Source organism: Haliotis rubra, unplaced genomic scaffold, assembly GCF_003918875.1.
Source record: "Haliotis rubra isolate DU_JTF1 unplaced genomic scaffold, ASM391887v1 Scf133, whole genome shotgun sequence".
Lineage (NCBI taxonomy): Eukaryota > Metazoa > Mollusca > Gastropoda > Lepetellida > Haliotidae > Haliotis > Haliotis rubra.
Window position 1 is genome coordinate 1,231,091 of NW_025765259.1, and position 20,261 is coordinate 1,251,351.

At 45.0% G+C, this 20,261-nt stretch overlaps 1 protein-coding gene across 1 annotated transcript in view; it reads left to right on the forward strand.

Annotated features, from left to right (window-relative positions):
- The window catches only part of LOC124267694 (solute carrier family 13 member 5-like), a 28,636-nt gene that overhangs the window by 5,353 nt on the left and 3,022 nt on the right, over positions 1-20,261 (forward strand). Inside the window, exons 8-12 of the mRNA XM_046702677.1 lie at positions 703-831; positions 1,360-1,452; positions 4,077-4,175; positions 5,762-5,859; positions 17,015-17,127. Coding sequence (XP_046558633.1) covers positions 703-831; positions 1,360-1,452; positions 4,077-4,175; positions 5,762-5,859; positions 17,015-17,127 — 532 coding nt within the window. The remainder of the gene's footprint in view (positions 1-702; positions 832-1,359; positions 1,453-4,076; positions 4,176-5,761; positions 5,860-17,014; positions 17,128-20,261) is intronic.

Here is a 20,261-nt window from a genome sequence, read left to right on the forward strand (position 1 = left end):
ATGACAAAAACGAACAAGCTATTCGACTTTTAAATCGATCTGTCAAGCAATAAACATTTCATAGAGTTCAAGGTACGCAAAATCCCGGAAAGTGCCGAACTTTGGAGAAAGTAGAGCCGGCAGGGGTTCAATACGGAATCTGGGGTGCAATACGGAATTTGACCACGTCATCCGTATTGCGCCCCTGTATTACTATACTAAGTTTATATGGGTATATAATAAGAACGTTAGATCGATTCCCAGATTACGATCCTGGGATCGTCAGCATCATATACGTGCACGTGATCCAGTTCTAGTTACGTTCCATTATCCATCACTTGTGACCAGAATCACAAACTTTCTTTTGAATGTTTTCCAAAACTTAAAAAGTGGGTGGTCAGTATGAAAATAATGGTTCTTTCATCGTTTCATGAATAGATGGAACGTAAAATGAAGTATCTCACTTCGAATGTTGACCTTCTTTGAAATTATTGTGCAAGAATTAGCAAACAGACTTGGCTGTAAGTCAGTGTAAGAAGGTGACGGATATGTTTGATTGTAACTAAGCATAAATAATGTTGTTCGATGGTAGTGTATTGGTATCATAGTTGCATTTCCGACCTGAAGCTTTCTACCTTGTATAGTTTACATGGCGTTTTCAAGTTTCTACTTTTTGTTGCTGGGGAGATTAGTTTTAGAATATTGTGCACTCCTTAATTTCAGTTTGTTTGAGGAATATGGTTTGGATTCGGGAGTGACGTTTACTTCCTGGATGATCTTCGCTCTTCCAGGCTCCGCCCTCTGCCTGATTTGCGCTTGGCTATGGCTTTCATTCTTTTTCCTGGGAAAAAAGTAGGTAAATAGGTCACAGATGGATGTTCTTACTACCTGAACCAAGACGATGGACATTATGTCCATTTTCAATGTCGTACCTTCTCATTTCATCATCCATCCCATCCTCAATGTTCCAGGGAGCATTCACCTTCAGGTTCCGTTTAATTTGCTGTACAGAGATGATCCTGAGTTCGTCCGCACTACATCCGCTTCTCCGGAGTGGTAAACAACGTTGGTTGTGTGGTGGTTGTGTGTCAGCTTGGGCGTCACTGCCACATGAACACACGTGCCCTTGCTCTGTAGTCGACCTTTTCAAGTTTAAACATTGCATAGTTATTCATTCTGCAGAAATTGTGATATCAGCCTTTAAGAAACTCACTTCAAGAAAGAAGGACCCTCTCGCCGTCAAATGACAAAGAGACAATTTCACATCATTTGAAAAGTATATATTATGTTTTAATTCTAAACAAATTAGATCATATAACACAACTGAATATTACTGACTTTGTTAAATACCATGTATTCGCAATAATCCATATATTCCAGAAACTGGTTCCGATGGCGGTGTCGCAGCACAGACACTGAGAGCGATGTACAGAGCACACTCAAACAACAGTACAAGGAGCTCGGACCTCTGTCGTATGTACTCTGTAATTCACAGACAACACTTTGAGCAGATGTATACACTCATGTTGGCTTTATTGTCATCACATACCGACTGGTAGATCTGCTAAAAGCGGTAGAGGTATGAGTGCAGTCCCATCTCGTAATATTCCGTGGCAGTACAAACAGTACTGGCAGTTTAACAATGGCTGACAATGACAGATTGTCAGTGAACAATGCTGGGGACACATTAAAACCACGTGGGGAAGAATATCACTCATGGTATTCTCTGGAGTAAGTATTATAAACCCAGTTACACTCACCCATGTAGCTCAACGAACTATAATACCGAGAATATACTGAACATCATTGAAAACGCACCACCTGTAAATTTTGAAATATGGTAATAGGATGGTTTTGAGAGTGAAAATGAACTTTGGAAATGTTGTTAATAACACAAAAGACAATAAATAATGCTGTACAGTAAAGAACGGATTGCCCGAACACATCATGACAACAACAAAATTCATGCACAACACACACGAAAAGCACCAATTGCATGCGTTAAACATGCTGATTAGGGGGTGTAAATGACCGTCGGCAAAAAAACGTTCTCATTTTAGCTGTACCTCCGCAAGTAAAGTTAATTTTGCAATGCCAAGACTGTCACCAGAGGAACGAGAACGGGCGTTGGGCATGTTGCAGGTTGGCACATCAAGCAGGATTATTGCCGGACGATTTAGTTGCCGTCATTCCCCCATCATAAGACTTGCCAACAGCTACCACCAGGGACCGCCAACGTCCTGGCCAGGCACGTGTTACCACCCATGCCAAGATCGAGACATTGTTCGGCGCCATATTCGGGATCGTACGTTGCCAGAACCGCCAACGCTGTCCAAGGCCGACGTGGTTTGATCAGTGCTTCCACCGTCCGACGCCGTCTCCATGCGGCAGGATTACGGTGTCGACGTCCTTATGTTGGACCCATCCTGACTGATAGACATCGCCGTGAACGCCGACGATGGGCTGAAAAGCATCGTTTGTGGTTGTTACGAAGTTGGCATGGTGTTGTGTTCTTCGACGAGTCACGTTTTCACTTGCGAAATGCTGACGGGCGTCTACGGGTATGGCGTCGACGGGGAGAACGTTACCATCAGGACTGTGTTGTGCAAACAGATCGGTGGGGTGGAGACAGCATTATGGTGTGGGGAGGGATCAGTTATGATCACAAAACCGCTCTGGTAGTTTGTCGTGGCAGAGTGAATGCCCTTTACTACCGTGACACCATTCTTCAGAACAACGTCGTTCCCTATCTTTAACCAACATCAAGATCTGCACACATTTCAGCAGGACAATGCTCGAGCGCACACTTCACGTGCTGCGACACTGTTTCTGGCAAACAACAACATTCCTCTACTGCCATGGCCTGCATTGTCACCAGATTTGTCTCCCATTGAACACTTGTGGGATTACATTGGCCAACGCCTCTCACGTCGCCCACAGATCAACAACCTTGGGGAACTTGAGAATGCCTTGCGACAAGAGTGGAATGCATTGCCTCAAAACATTATTCAGAAACTTATCAGTTCAATGAGGAGACGTTGCACAGCTTGTGTTGCTGCTAACGGTGGTCATACACGTTACTGACTTCCCAGTTTGACTCCATCTTTCTTTGATGGTCAGCTGAATTAAAACATCACTGTTTTGCTGGATTGGTTCTTGTTCCTTTTCTTTACCAATCATTGGACTACAAAAGCTTGTAAAATTTACACCGATTGCTCATTTATGCTCTTGGAAATCCAAACTAATATAGGTGGTGCGTTTTCAATAATGTTCAGTATATTTACATTTGACGAATTACATTTAGGCTGTGTTTACGTTTTTAGTTGTGTTTCAGTGCATGCTACTGTTGTGTTGAACAATTTAGACACTCACACAAGGGCGTCTCGGTAGATTGAAACATGTAATGTTCTTGACTATATATGTATTTGACTTCTGACATGTATGAGTATCCAGAAAGGTAATTACCTTACTAAAGTTTTCAAACCTCAAATTTTCGTATTGCTTCTAAATAGAAAAATAACACATATCACCAAAAGAAATCAAATGTTACAATATACAGAACATCACACTAAGCCTAGAACACTGCGTGCATGATAACGGTAGTAGTTTATGCATTGTCCAAAGCGTCATGGCCGCCATACAGCTGGAATATTGCTGAGTGTGGCGTAATACTAAACTCACTCACTCACTCACTCCAAAGCATCATGACTTTGAACAACTGTAAACGATCCCTGGCAGTGTCATAACAACATGGCACAGCTTTAATGAAAACGATTCCACAGGCTTACTATCTCTTACTTCTTACGAATATGACCTTGGAATGTGTTTGTGATTATAAAAGACGTTACTTTCTCTTCTAGTACATGCTATTTAATATACCCCCTATGGTTTAATGTAAGTCTTTTATACAAGGCATCAGAATATTTTTTAACACACATGCATCTTCCCGCTTTGTTCTGTAGACACAGCGTGGGCGAGGTGGACCGACTGGCTGGAGACGATGCTTCATGTTGTGTATTGGTCTGTGGTATAACGTCGGTGTTGGGGAGTCGAGTCGTACATGATGCCGTGTGTTGAATGCTGCTTTCTTTTTCCAGATTTGCAGAGATGGGTGTTATAGGCCATTTTCTACTTTTGGTGCTGCTCTGGTTGTCAAGGAAACCACCAGTTGTGACAGGATGGGGAGCTTACTTCCCGTAAGATTATTCCAAGGACACTGTCCATAATTACCAGTTGGGTCGGTCCTAACGGAATAAAGGAGTCGCGAGCAAACGTATTCGCGAATAGTGGTGATCTTTAGCACAATGCAGGGTTTCCTCATAGATCAGTTCTGGTAGCCGTCTTACTCAGTGTTAAAATGTATTATATTGCGTTAATGAGCGTGCTTTACCAAAGACAGGTGTGTTACAAGACAGGTGTGTTAAAAGACAGGTGTGTTACAAGACATGTGTGTTACAAGAAGGAGACAACTGTAAATGCATCCGTTGTAATGGAAGGGCGTGATTGGATTTATCGTGGCGGCTCTTCCTGACATTTCTCAAGAGTCTATTAATTAAAACAAGGCATTGTGCACTTTTCCTAAACGAGCAAAGGATGTAGAAGATAATTTCAATGTCAATGTTGATTTTGTTGATGGTTTCTACTGATGGACAAACCAACCGAAGTGCCATATCAAATCGGCACAGGTTCAAGGGGAGTCTTTCTGAATGACCACTGTATCTAGTTTATATGCAGTGTGTTCAGAGGAAAGTAAGTCCTTTGCTTGGATGAAGTCGGCTGGCCTCAAAGGTGAAACAGAAGGCTTTCTCTTTGCTGCTCAAGTCTAGTCACCTCCCACGTGACACTGCCAATGAGTGATATTCCATCAGAATGTGGATATGAAATATAGATTTTGTGATGATTTCACTGTCCAATACGTCGTCAGTGGATGCCCGGCTTTGGCTCAAGAGGGCCTCGTGAAAATGATCATTTTACAAAATTAATAAGATTTATTCTTTGGAACAGACCAGTGTACAACCTCAGATGTATTTAGGTCATCAAATCGGAAATTCTCCATTTTGATAAATCTTATGAAATTCACTGTCCCTAGTGGCGCTGGTGTGATTGAAAAGATGCAGGACAAACTTCGCTTGCGAAATGGCACGCTTGCATCCCAGGTAACACGTTGTTCGACTCCCCATTGATCGCTGTTTCTTGGGTTTGATACCTCCGATTCTGCTGACTGACAATGTTAGAGTGGCCGGTGTCCTGCCAGGAACACAGTCCTTCTGGCACCCTGGGAAATGCAGAAAGCTGCAGTGTCGGGAGGCTCTACACTGTCCGAAACGTTCTTGGCGCTTCCTAGCCCGAGTGTAGAGGTGGCTACGACCGATGATCAGCTTTGCCAGCCTGCCTGTTTCAAGGTCACCCGAAACCTCTTGTCTCTATTCCTTTATTTTCAATCTGGAAATGATAATAATTCCGTTGTTTCCATATTCAATATGGTTGCTCAATACACACACAAACAGTAGTGACAATTGGAAGGAAAGTGAGAAAACCCTTTCCACGTATATATTAATTAGATTGTACCATTCAGAGAAGACAGATATGTCTTGAGTATGGCCTTGGAAGCAGAAAATATTAGTTCATGCTATATTCTTAAACCAAGAATAGCGTATGTTAAGATCATTCGGACATCTCAGTTCACTTATTAGAATAGAGTCCCTTAGTCCTACCAGGATCTGCTGTTTCTTGTCTTTGTCATCACCACCACCATCACCATCAGTGTCTTCTTCTGTTGCAGGTATGTCGGAGATTCAGCAGCAGCCATCCTTGTTTGTGTCTCTATGTATTTCTTCCCCGCTCACAGACCACGTGTATTCGGCTTACGTAGGAATCAGGGTATGTTAACAGCGTGAGAACTCGTGTATCAGTCGTGGATTGATTCGGGTTCTTTACTCATCATGCTAATGCATTCCATGCATATCAATGCATGTTGGTGTATCAGACACTTTGACTACATATAATCATTAACAAGCAATACTCCAGTCAATTGTATGGTCTGTTTGTTTGTTTGTTGTTTAACGCCGCTCTCAGCAATATTCTAGCTATATAGCGGCGATCTGTATATGACCCAGCCTGGACTAGACTATCCAGTGATCAACAGCATGAGCATCGATCTAAGCCATTGGGATACGATGACAAGTATCAACCAAGTCAGCGGGCCTGACCAAATGTATCGCAGCAAAATCAGTGAACTATTGCAACAAAAGCCCGAAATTTCTATTATCTGAAATGATGCAATTGCAAGTGACGACACAAACTACTGTTTCAAATATTCTCTGTCTCGAGCTCTCACTTGTCTGTCTCGAACACCCATTGCATGTCTCTAGCCAATCCCAGCAACACAAGCTCCACCCCTCTGCCTCAAGCGCCCTCTCTCTGTGTCTTGAGGTCACTGTGTTTGTTTCGAACTCCCGCTCTCTGTGTCTTGAGGTCACTGTCTTTGTCTCGAACTCCCGCTCTCTGTGTCTTGAGGTCACTGTCTTTGTCTCGAACTCCCGCACTCTGTGTCTTGAGGTCACTGTCTTTGTCTCGAACGTACACTGTTTGCCTCGAACTTCCATTGTTTATCTTGTAGTTCCCATGTTTGCATTGGCTCTTTACAGTAGATCTTTACACCAGAACATCAGCGGATCAGTGTATAGTGAGCCGGTAAAACGTGGTTTATGTGGCACATTTATGACAGATAATAACTCACTTCAGCTATGAACACACAGCGCCATTTACTTCAACTATATCTTTATTAGCCCGTGGAGTCACTACTGACTCTGGTCCGCCTGGACCTTGGATTGAAATAGCCACACTGAGATCCCTGTACTTGTCTGTTTGGTGGTCAGGCTCATAGCGTGACATTGTTTCTGAAAAGGTACATCATTGCACTCAATATCAATCACTTGATTGTCTGGTCCGGACTCGTTTATATACCCGCCGCCGTGCTAAAGTTGTGATATTGGTGAAATGTTGATAAATAAACAAGAAATACAGAAACATAATCCACGTCCGGCAGCACTAAATACATGTCAAGGTGGTCCTACATATCTGTCCAGGTGGTCCTAGATACATGTCAAGGCGGTCCTAGATACATGTCAAGAAGGTCCTGGGGACATGTCCAGGTTGTCCGAGATACATGTCAAGGTTGTCCTAGATACATGTCAAGGTTGTCCTAGATACATGTCAAGGTTGTCCAAGATACATGTCAAAGCGGTCCTAGAACATGTCAAGAAGGTCCTGGGGACATGTCCAGGTTGTCCGAGATACATGTCAAGGTTGTCCTAGATACATGTCAAGGTTGTCCTAGATACATGTCAAGGTTGTCCTAGATACATGTCAGGTGGTCCTAGAGACATGTCAAGGTGGTTCTAGATACATGTCGAGGTGGTCCGAGATTCATGTCAAGGTGGTCCTACATATCTGCCCAGGTGGTCCAAGATACATGTCAAAGCGGTCCTAGAACATGTCAAGAAGGTCCTGGGGTGATGTCCAGGTAGTCCGAGATACATGTCAAGGTTGTCCTAGATACATGTCAAGGTTGTCCTAGATACATGTCAAGGTTGTCCTAGATACATGTCAGGTGGTCCTAGAGACATGTCCAGGTGGTCCGAGATACATGTCAAGGTTGTCCTAGATACATGTCAGGTGGTCCTAGATACATGTCAAGGTTGTCCTAGATACATGTCAGGTGGTCCTAGAGACATGTCAAGGTGGTCCGAGATACATGTCAAGGTGGTCCTAGATACATGTCAAGGTGGTCCTAGATACATGTCAAGGTGGTCCTATATACATGTCAAGGTGGTCCTACACATCTGTCCAGGTGGCCCAAGATATATGTCAAAGCGGTCCTAGAACATGTCAAGAAGGTCCTGGGGACATGTCCAGGTTGTCCGAGATACATGTCAAGGTTGTCCTAGATACATGTCAAGGTTGTCCTAGATACATGTCAAGGTTGTCCTAGATACATGTCAGGTGGTCCTAGAGACATGTCAAGGTGGTTCTAGATACATGTCAAGGTGGTCCTAGATACATGTCGAGGTGGTTCTAGATACATGTCGAGGTGGTCTTAGATACAAGTCAAGGTGGTCCTAGAGAGGTGTCAAGGTGGTCCTATATACATGTCGAAGTGGTCCTAGATACATGTCGAGGTGGTCTTAGATACAAGTCAAGGTGGTCCTAGATACATGTCAAGGTGGTCCAATATACATGTCAAGGTGGTCCTATATACATGTTGAAGTGGTCCTAGACACATGTCGAGGTGGTCCTATATACATGTCGAGGTGGTCCTAGATACATGTCGAGGCGGTCATAGACACATGTCGAAGTGGTGCTATATACATGTCGAAATGGTGCTATATACATGTCAAGGTTGTCCTAGATACATGTCAGGTTGGTCCTAGAGACATGTCCAGGTGGTCCTTTATACATGTCAAGGTTGTCCTAGATACATGTCAGGTGGTCCTAGATACATGTCAAGGTTGTCCTAGATACACGTCAGGTGGTCCTAGAGACATGTCAAGGTGGTACTAGATACATATTAAGGTGGTCCTAGATTTCATGTCAAGGTGGTCTTAGATGCAAGTCAAGGTGGTCCTAGAGAGGTGTCAAAGTGGTCCTATATACATGTCGAAGTGGTCCTATATACATGTCGAAGTGGTCCTAGATACATGTCGAAGTGGTCCTAGGCACATGTCAAGGTGGTCCAATATACATGTCAAGGTGGTCCTATATACATGTCGAAGTGGTCCTAGACACATGTCAAGGTGGTCCTATATACATGTCGAGGTGGTCCTAGATACATGTCGAGGTGGTCCTAGACACATGTCGAGGTGGTCCTATATACATGTCAAGGTGGTCCTATATACATGTCGAGGTGGTCCTTGATACATGTCGAGGTGGTCCTAGACACATGTCGATGTGGTGCTATATACATGTGGAGGTGGTGCTAGATACATGTCAAGGTGGTCCTAGATACATGTCGAGGTGGTCCTAGACACATGTTAAGGTGGTCCTATATACATGTCAAGGTGGTCCTATATACAAGTCGAGGTGGTGCTATATACATGTCAAGGTGGTCCTAGATACATGTCGAGGTGGTTCTAGATACATGTCGAGGTGAAGCTAGATACACGTCAAGGTGGTCCTATATACATGTTGAAGTGGTCCTAGACACATGTCGAGGTGGTCCTATATACATGTCGAGGTGGTCCTAGATACATGTCGATGTGGTCCTAGACACATGCTGAAGGTGGTCCTATATACATGTCAAGGTGGTCCTATATATACATGTCGAGGTGGTCCTTGATACATGTCGAGGTGGTCCCTAGACGCATGTCGATGTGGTTCTAGATACATGTCGAGGTGAAGCTAGATACATGTCAAGGTGGTCCTAGATACATGTCGATGTGGTCCTAGACACATGTTAAGGTGGTCCCTATATACATGTCAAGGTGGTCCTATATACAAGTCGAGGTGGTGCTATATACATGTCAAGGTGGTCCCTAGATACATGTCGAGGTGGTTCTAGATACATGTCGAGGTGAAGCTAGATACATGTCAAGGTGGTCCCTAGATACATGTCAAGGTGGTGCTAGATACATGTGGAGGTGGTCCTAGATACATGTCAGGGGTCCTAGAGACATGTCGAGGTGGTGCTTGATACATGTCAAGGTGGTCCTATATACATGTCGAGGTGGTCCCTAGACACATGTAAAGGTGGTGCTATATACATGTTGAGGTGGTCCTAGACACCACATGTCGAGGTTGTCCTATATACATGTCGAGCTGGTCCTTGATACATGTCGAGGCGGTCCTAGACACATGTGGAAGTAGTGCTATATACATGTCGAAATGGTGCTATATACATGTCGAGGTGTTCCTTGATACATGTCGAGGTGGTCCCAGAGAGGTGTCAAGGTGGTCCTACATACATGTCGAGGTGGTCCTTGATACATGTCGAGGTGGTCCTACATATTAAAGTGGTCCTAGATACATGTCGAGGTGGTCCTATTTACATGCCGAGGTGGTCCTGCGTGTCGATGTGGTCCTAGATACATGTTGAAGTGGTCCTAGACACATGTCGAGGTGGTCCTATATACATGTCAAGGTGGTCCCTAGATACATGTCGATGTGGTCCTAGACACATGTTAAGGTGGTCCTATATACATGTCAAGGTGGTCCTATATACAAGTCGAGGTGGTCCTTGATACATGTGGAGGTGGTCCTAGACACATGTCGATGTGGTGCCTATATACATGTGGAGGTGGTGCTATATACATGTCAACGTGGTCCTAGATACATGTGGAGGTGGTTCTAGATACATGTCGAGGTAAAAGCTAGATACATGTCAAGGTGGTCCTAGATACATGTCAAGGTGGTGCTAGATACATGTCAAGGTGGTCCTAGATACATGTCAGGGGTCCTAGAGACATGTCGAGGTGGTGCTAGATACATGTCAAGGTGGCCCTAGAGACATGTCGAGGTGGTCCCTAGACACATGTTAAGGTGGTGCTATAAATATGTTGAGGTGGTCCTAGACACCACATGTCGAGGTTGTCCCTATATACATGTCAAACTGGTCCTTGATGCATGTCGAGGGCGGTCCTAGACACATGTCAGAGTGGTGCTATATACATGTCGAAATGGTGCTATATACATGTCAAGGTTGTCCCTAGGTACATGTCAGGTGGTCCTAGAGACAGGTCAGGTGGTCGAGAGATACATGTCAAGGTTGTCCTAGATACATGTCAGGTGGTCCTAGATACATGCCAAAGGTTGTCCTAAGATACATGTCAGGTGGTCCTAGAGACATGTCAAAGGTGGTACCCCTAGATACATATTAAGGTGGTCCTAGATTCATGTCCAAGGTGGTCTTAGATGCAAGTCAAGGTGGTCCTAGAGAGGCTGTCAAGGTGGTCCTATATACATGTCGAAGTGGTCCTATATACATGTCGAAGTGGTCCTAGGCACATGTTAAAGGTGGTCCTATATACATGTCAAGGTGGTCCTATATACATGTTGAAGTGGTCCTAGACACATGTCGAGGTGGTCCTATATACATGTCGAGGTGGTCCCTAGATACATGTCGATGGTCCCTAGACACATGTGGAGGTGGTCCTATATACATGTCAAGGTGGTCCTATATACATGTCGAGGTGGTCCTTGATACATGTCGAGGTGGTCCTAGACACATGTCGATGTGGTTCTAGATACATGTCGAGGTGAAGCTAGATACATGTCAAAGGTGGTCCTAGATACATGTCGATGTGGTCCCTAGACACATGTTAAGGTGGTCCTATATACATGTCAAGGTGGTCCTATATACAAGTCGAGGTGGTGCTATATACATGTCAAGGTGGTCCTAGATACATGTCGAGGTGGTTCTAGATACATGTCGAGGGTGAAGCTAGATACATGTCAAGGTGGTCCTATATACATGTTGAAGTGGTCCTAGACACATGTCGAGGTGGTCCTATATACATGTCGAGGTGGTCCCTAGATACATGTCGATGTGGTCCCTAGACACATGTTGAGGTAGTCCTATATACATGTCAAGGTGGTCCCTATATACATGTCGAGGTGGTCCTTGATACATGTCGAGGGTGGTCCCTAGACGCATGTCGATGTAGTTCTAGATACATGTCGAGGTGAAGCTAGATACATGTCAAGGTGGTCCTAGATACATGTCGATGTGGTCCCTAGACACATGTTAAGATTAGTCCTATATACATGTCAAAGGTGGTCCCTATATACAAGTCGAGGTGGTGCTATATACATGTCAAGGTGGTCCTAGATACATGTCGAGGTGGTTCTAGATACATGTCGAGGTGAAGCTAGATACATGTCAAGGTGGTCCTAGATACATGTCAAGGTGGTGCTAGATACATGTGGAGGTGGTCCTAGATACATGTCAGGGGTCCTAGAGACATGTCGAGGTGGTGCTTGATACATGTCAAGGTGGTCCCTATATACATGTCGAGGTGGTCCTAGACACATGTAAAGGTGGTGCTATATACATGTTGAGGTGGTCCCTAGACACCACATGTCGAGGTTGTCCCTATATACATGTCGAGCTGGTCCTTGATACATGTCGAGGCGGTCCTAGACACATGTGGAAGTAGTGCTATATACATGTCGAAATGGTGCTATATACATGTCGAGGTGTTCCTTGATACATGTCGAGGTGGTCCTAGAGAGGTGTCAAGGTGGTCCTACATACATGTCGAGGTGGTCCTTGATACATGTCGAGGTGGTCCTACATATTAAAGTGGTCCTAGATACATGTCGAGGTGGTCCTATTTACATGCCGAGGTGGTCCTGCGTGTCGATGTGGTCCCTAGATACATGTTGAAGTGGTCCTAGACACATGTCGAGGTGGTCCTATATACATGTCAAGGTGGTCCTAGATACATGTCGAGGTGGTCCTAGACACATGTTAAGGTGGTCCTATATACATGTCAAGGTGGTCCTATATACATGTCGAGGTGGTCCTTGATACATGTCGAGGTGGTCCTAGACACATGTCGATGTGGTGCTATATACATGTGGAGGTGGTGCTATATACATGTCAACGTGGTCCCTAGATACATGTGGAGGTGGTTCTAGATACATGTCGAGGTAAAGCTAGATACATGTCAAGGTGGTCCTAGATACATGTCAAGGTGGTGCTAGATACATGTCAAAGGTGGTCCTAGATACATGTCAGGGGTCCTAGAGACATGTCGAGGTGGTGCTAGATACATGTCAAGGTGGCCCTAGAGACATGTCGAGGTGGTCCTAGACACATGTTAAGGTGGTGCTATAAATATGTTGAGGTGGTCCTAGACACCACATGTCGAGGTTGTCCTATATACATGTCAAACTGGTCCTTGATACATGTCGAGGGCGGTCCTAGACACATGTCGAAGTGGTGCTATATACATGTCGAAATGGTGCTATATACATGTCAAGGTTGTCCTAGGTACATGTCAGGTGGTCCTAGAGACAGGTCCAGGTGGTCCGAGATACATGTCAAGGTTGTCCTAGATACATGTCAGGTGGTCCTAGATACATGCCAAGGTTGTCCTAGATACATGTCAGGTGGTCCTAGAGACATGTCAAGGTGGTACTAGATACATATTAAGGTGGTCCTAGATTCATGTCAAGGTGGTCTTAGATGCAAGTCAAGGTGGTCCTAGAGAGCTGTCAAGGTGGTCCTATATACATGTCGAAGTGGTCCTAGATACATGTCGAGGTGGTCTTAGATACAAGTCAAGGTGGTCCTATATACATGTCAAGGTGGTCCTATATACATGTCGAAGTGGTCCTAGACACATGTCGAGGTGGTCCTATATACATGTCGAGGTGGTCCTAGATACATGTCGAGGTGGTCCTAGACACATGTTGAGGTGGTCCTATATACATGTCAAGGTGGTCCTATATACATGTCGAGGTGGTCTTGATACATGTCGAGGTGGTCCTAGACACATGTCGATGTGGTTCTAGATACATGTCGAGGTGAAGCTAGATACATGTCAAGGTGGTCCTAGATACATGTCGATGTGGTCCTAGACACATGTTAAGGTGGTCCTATATACATGTCAAGGTGGTCCTATATACAAGTCGAGGTGGTGCTATATACATGTCTAGATACAAGGTGGTCCTAGATACATGTCGAGGTGGTTCTAGATACATGTCGAGGTGAAGCTAGATACATGTCAAGGTGGTCCCTATATACATGTTGAAGTGGTCCTAGACACATGTCGAGGTGGTCCTATATACATGTCGAGGTGGTCCTAGATACATGTCGATGTGGTCCTAGACACATGTTGAGGTGGTCTATATATACATGTCAAGGTGGTCCTATATACATGTCGAGGTGGTCCTTGATACATGTCGAGGTGGTCCTAGACGCATGTCGATGTGGTTCTAGATACATGTCGAGGTGAAGCTAGATACATGTCAAGGTGGTCCTAGATACATGTCGATGTGGTCCTAGACACATGTTAAGGTGGTCCTATATACATGTCAAGGTGGTCCTATATACAAGTCGAGGTGGTGCTATATACATGTCAAGGTGGTCCTAGATACATGTCGAGGGTGGTTCTAGATACATGTCGAGGTGAAGCTAGATACATGTCAAGGTGGTCCTAGATACATGTCAAGGTGGTGCTAGATACATGTGGAGGTGGTCCTAGATACATGTCAGGGGTCCTAGAGACATGTCGAGGTGGTGCTTGATACATGTCAAGGTGGTCCTATATACATGTCGAGGTGGTCCCTAGACACATGTAAAGGTGGTGCTATATACATGTTGAGGTGGTCCTAGACACCACATGTCGAGGTTGTCCTATATACATGTCGAGCTGGTCCTTGATACATGTCGAGGCGGTCCCTAGACACATGTGGAAGTAGTGCTATATACATGTCGAAATGGTGCTATATACATGTCGAGGTGTTCCTTGATACATGTCGAGGTGGTCCTAGAGAGGTGTCAAGGTGGTCCTACATACATGTCGAGGTGGTCCTTGATACATGTCGAGGTGGTCCTACATATTAAAGTGGTCCTAGATACATGTCGAGGTGGTCCTATTTACATGCCGAGGTGGTCCTGCGATGTCGATGTGGTCCTAGATACATGTTGAAGTGGTCCTAGATATACATGTCGAGGTGGTCCTATATATACATGTCAAGGTGGTCCTAGATACATGTCGATGTGTGGTCCTAGACACATGTTAAGGTGGTCCTATATACATGTCAAGGTGGTCCTATACAGTACACATGTCAAGGTGGTCCTAGATACATGTGGGTTGAGGTGGTCCTAGATACATGTCGAGGTTGTGGTGCTGATATACAGGCGGTGGAGGTGGTCCTATATACATGTCAATGAGGTGGTCCTAGATACATGTGGAGGTGGTCCTAGATACATGTCCAAGGTGGTCCTAGATACATGTCAAGGTGGTCCTTAGATACATGTCAGAGGTGGTCCTAGATACATGTCAAGGTGGTCCTATATACATGTCAAGGTGGTCCTAGATATACATGTCGAGGTGGTCCTAGATACATGTCAAGGTGGTCCTAGATACATGTCAAGGTGGTCCTATATACATGTCAAGGTGGTCCTAGATACATGTCAAGGTGGTCCTAGATACATGTGTCAAGGTGGTCCTAGATACATGTCAAGGTGGTCCTAGATACATGTCAAGGTGGTCCTAGATACATGTCTAGATACATGTGGTGGTCCTAGACACATATGTCAGGTTGGTGGTCCTAGATACATGTCAAGGTGGTCCTATATACATGTCCAGGTTGTCCTAGATACATGTCAAGGTGGTCCTAGATACAAGGTCGAGGTGGTCCTAGATACATGTCAAGGTTGTCCTAGATACATGTCAAGGTTGCCCTAGATACATGTCAAGGTGGTCCTAGATACAGGTGGTCCTAGTTGAGAGGTGTCAAGGTGGTGCTAGATACATGTCGAGGTGGTCCCTAGATACATGTCAGGTGGTCTTAGAGACATGTCGAGGTGGTCCTATATATACATGTCGAGGTGGTCCTATATACATGTCGAGGTGGTCCTAGACACATGTTAAGGTGGTCCTATATACATGTTGAGGTGGTCCCCTATATACATGTCGAAGTGGTCCTACATACATGTCGAGGTGGTCCTATTTACATGCCGAGGTGGATACATGTCGATGTGGTCCTAGATACATGTTGAGGTGGTCCTAGACACATGTCAAGGTGGTCCTATATACATGTCAAGGTGGTCCTATATACAAGTCAAGGTGGTCCTAGATACATGTCGAGGTGGTAGACACATGTCGATGTGGTGCTATATACATGTGGAGGTGGTGCTATATACATGTCAAGGTGGTCCTAGATACATGTGGAGGTGGTTCTAGATACATGTCGAGGTAAAAGCTAGATACATGTCAAGGTGGTCCTAGATACATGTCGAGGTGGTGCTAGATACATGTCAAGGTGGTCCTAGATACATGTCAGGGTCCTAGAGACATGTCGAGGTGGTGCTAGATACATGTCAAAGGTGGTCCTAGATACATGTCGAGGTGGTCCTAGACACATGTTAAGGTGGTGCTATATACATGTTGAGGTGGTCCTAGACACCACATGTCGAGGTTGTCCTATATACATGTCGAGGCTGGTCCTTGATACATGTCGAGGTGGTCCCTAGACACATGTCGAAGTGGTGCTATATACATGTGCTATATACATGTCGAGGTGGTGCTATATACATGTCGAGGTGGTCCTAGAGAGGTGTCGAGGTGGTCCTATGTCGAGGTGTACAAGGTGGTCCTAGATACATGTCGAGGTGGTCCTTGATACATGTCGAGGTGGTCCGAGATACATGTCGATGTGGTGCTATATACATGTCGAGGTGGTCCTATATACATGTCAAGGTGGTCCTACGTGTCGATGTGGTCCTAGATACATGTCGAGGTGGTCCTATATACATGTCGAGGTGATCTTACGTGTCGAGGTGGTGCTATGTACATGTCCAGGTGGTCCTATAGACATGTCAAGGTGGTCCTAGATACATGTTGAGGTGGTCCTATATACATGTCAAGGTGATCCTAAGTGTCGAGATGGTGCTATGTACATGTCCAGGTGGTGCTATATACATGTCGAGGTGGTCCTATAGACATGGCAAGGTGGTCCTAGATACATGTCGAGGTGGTCCTACGTGTCGAGGTGGTCCTAGATACATGTCGAGGTGGTCCTACGTGTCGAGGTGGTGCTAGATACATGTCGAGGTGGTCCTATCGACATGTTGAGGTGGTCCTATATACATGTTGAGGTTGTCCTAGATACATGTCAAGGTGGTCCTACATATTAAGGTGGTCCTAGCTACATGTCGAGGTGGTCCTAGCTACATGTCGAGGTGGTCCTAGATACATGTCGAGGTTGTTCTACATGTCGAGGCGGTGCTATATACATGTCAGGGTGGTCCTAGATACACTTCAAGGTGGTCCTAGATACATGTCAAGGCCTTTACCTACTTCAGAGGCCGTGCAGTCAGTCCCGTCCCTACTCAACTGGCCCACGGTGCAGAGGAAGTACCCCTGGGGGATGTTGTTGCTGCTTGGAGGGGGGTTCGCACTCGCTGATGTCTGTGAGGTAGGACTACGCTGGATGTTCATGCTGCTGGTGTTCCTGGGTACTGAAGGTGGATGGTCTTCGCACTGGCTGATGCCTGGCAAGTCGGACCAGGGTAGTGACTGGCCTTCAGTCATAAGTTAATCTGGTCCAGTCTCGAGTATAATAGCCAGATATAATAACCAACAAAAAACGGAAACTGTACGTCCGGGCGTATCATATCTTCATTGAAAAGATGTTCTGAAGTAGTATATAATAATGATGGTTCTATTACAGGGTACCTTATAGGCTTATTTCTACGTAATTCCGCTCCCAGCGCCTAGTATAAAATAGTGATTTTCGAGCAGAGACATCATTCGATGTACAGCCGAGCTCGCCAGCCTAGACCCTTTTTCGCTAGGGCTACCTATTTTTTCATCAACTACTGACTAGACCTCGACATGCCGAGTGGAGTTTCCTTTATCGAGAGCACAAAAATGGTCAGGACTACTATGATTGGAACTACTTTTTGCATTTTTTGCATCCGCAACAGTAGTCGGAAATTTCCAATTAGAGATTTGGTAGTTCAATGTATAGCACTACATATAGCAGAAGATGGCAGCCGAAACGACTTTCAAACAAATGGGCCTGCGGGTCGAAAAGTCTGTAGGAGCACATCTACTCTTAGAAAATACTGTAGACAGCAATGTTGTGTCGAATATCGCCAGCATCGACTATCTTACTGGCCATCTTGGTAGAACAAATCTACAACCTTTGGAAGATCTACCTACTTTCGTAGACGATATATACGTGTTTGGCTTCTTCCAACGCAAAGACTGAGTTTGCAAGAACGCCAAAGTATCCTGTGCGACTAGAAGGGAAGGTTTGCTTGGAGTTTGCCTAGTTTGCACCTAGTTTGTCTAGTTTGTACCTAGGTTCTACCATATAGACAATGTTGTAGATATAGAGTACAAACAAAATGCCTTCAAAAAGACAACTATCACAAAATAAAACATGGAATACAGCTGCAAATACGACCACAGAACCGTCTACCAACACCCTCTTGCCCACCGGAGAGAAAGCTCCAAATCCGACGTCGACCTCCAGCTACAGAACCGTCGACTGCGCCCACTGTCCAGGACTTCTACGACCGCTTGGGGAGGCTCGAGGCTCGTGTGTAGCAAACCGCGACGATGTTGTCGTCTCGTGTGGAGCAAACCACGAATTTGTTGGTCGACATCTTGTCTAGACTAGACAAGGACGACGACGACAAAGAACTCCGTGAGGAAATAGAAGAGGGACAAGAAGAGACCCATCTGGATATCCAGAAGGTGCGGCAAATGCTAGAATCGATGCAAAAGTGGACCTACCTTTCGATAGCTGCCGTGTTTCTCTGGAAGGCCGTCTACAAGACCTGGAAGCACAGCACGCCACCGGTCGAAAGACCGGTCGACAAACAGGCCAACGAGATGAAGACAGCCACGCCCCAACCAGTTTCCAAGGTCTACCCCAGGCAGCCCCACTACATGTAGTAGAAAAAAATATATGTGTACTCAATTGGAAATATAGTATATAGAACTACATATTTTTGCAGCAATGCAAATTGTGTACAAGAGAGGAAATCCACCCCGCTTCCCATTCGAGGCATTCGACAAAGCAGAGGCTGCATACTGGAAAGAGGACCCTATGGACCCTGTAGACGAAATACTACGAGAAATGGCTGGGGGAAAGCCCAATAGACCAACCAGCTCGTATACTAGGCCACTTTGGCAAACATACAGCAAAACGGTTTGCAAATCGTAGCAGAATGTATATCGTTGGGTACGCGAGAGGTATTCTATTCTGTATCCCTGGTGGGACTATTTGTTTCTAGCTGTATACTACAGACACCAGTCTATCTTTGTTTATTTGTGGTGTTGTCATTTCTGGACCTACTCTACAGAGAAGCAAGCTGTCTGCTTTCCGCAGGGCTTCTACTCCGACAAGTTTTTCTATTTCCTTCTCTAGAAAGTATCCATATGTCAGTATTTCGATGTCTGTGGTTGGGTTCCCATCTTCCCCCACTGGCAGCAGATACAATACAATTCTTGCTTTCCCTCGGAATGTTGCAGCAGCAAACTTTCTGCACATGTATTTTCCAGGCTCGACATCTAGAAGTTTGGTTATATCCTATGGAAGTGGGGCTATTGCAGTCTCTACCACAATGGTTTGCATTTTTTCGTCTAGCAGGTCGTTGTAGTCTTGCTCTATCTCTTCGGTTTCTATAGAAGATAGCTTTCTAGGATCTGGGGCAACTACTACGGCAATAGGATTCCAGAATATGGTCTTTCCATCTTTCTTGAATGTTCTGGTGTGTTCTATGTGGATGTGTAGGCCAACAGGGTATTCTTCATTGCTGGCCAAGCCTCTTGGTATCCAACACGTTTTTCGTCCGTATTTGTCCGTAGTGGTCTCCACAAAGTCGCTCCAATCTTTTGTTTGCCCAAACCACAATTGGCATTTCTACGCCTTTTTGCAACAAGACTACTCTGCTGGCTGTTTGTCCTCCTGGTTGTTTGCGGTATCCTAGAATGGGCCATGTAGTATTTGTAACGTCTGCTATTTGTTTCGTTTGTGTACCTCTTTGCGAGCTTCTTTCGATCGCTTTGTGTATTCCTTTTTCTCCCTTACTATTTCTCCTAGATTTGTTCTACCAAGATGGCCAGGAAGATAGTCGACGCTGGCGATATTCGACACAAGATTGCTGTCTACAGTATTTTCTAAGAGTAGATGTGCTCCTACAGACTTTTCGACCCGCAGGCCCATTTGTTTGAAAATCGTTTCGGTTGTCATCTTCTGCTATATGTAGTGCTATACATTGAACTACCAAATCTCTAATTGGAAATTTCCGACTACTGTTGCGGATGCAAAAAATGCAAAAAGGTAGTTCCAATCCTTTAAAAAAGGTAGCACCATTTTTGTGCTCTCGATAAAGGAAACTCCACTCGGCATGTCGAGGTCTAGTCAGTAGTTGATGAAAAAATAAGTAGCCCTAGCGAAAAAGGGTCTAGGCTGGCGAGCTCGGCTGTACATCGAATGATGTCTCTGCTCGAAAATCACTATTTTATACTAGGCGCTGGGAGCGGAATTGCGTAGAAATAAGCCTATAAGGTACCCTGTAATAGAACCATCATTAT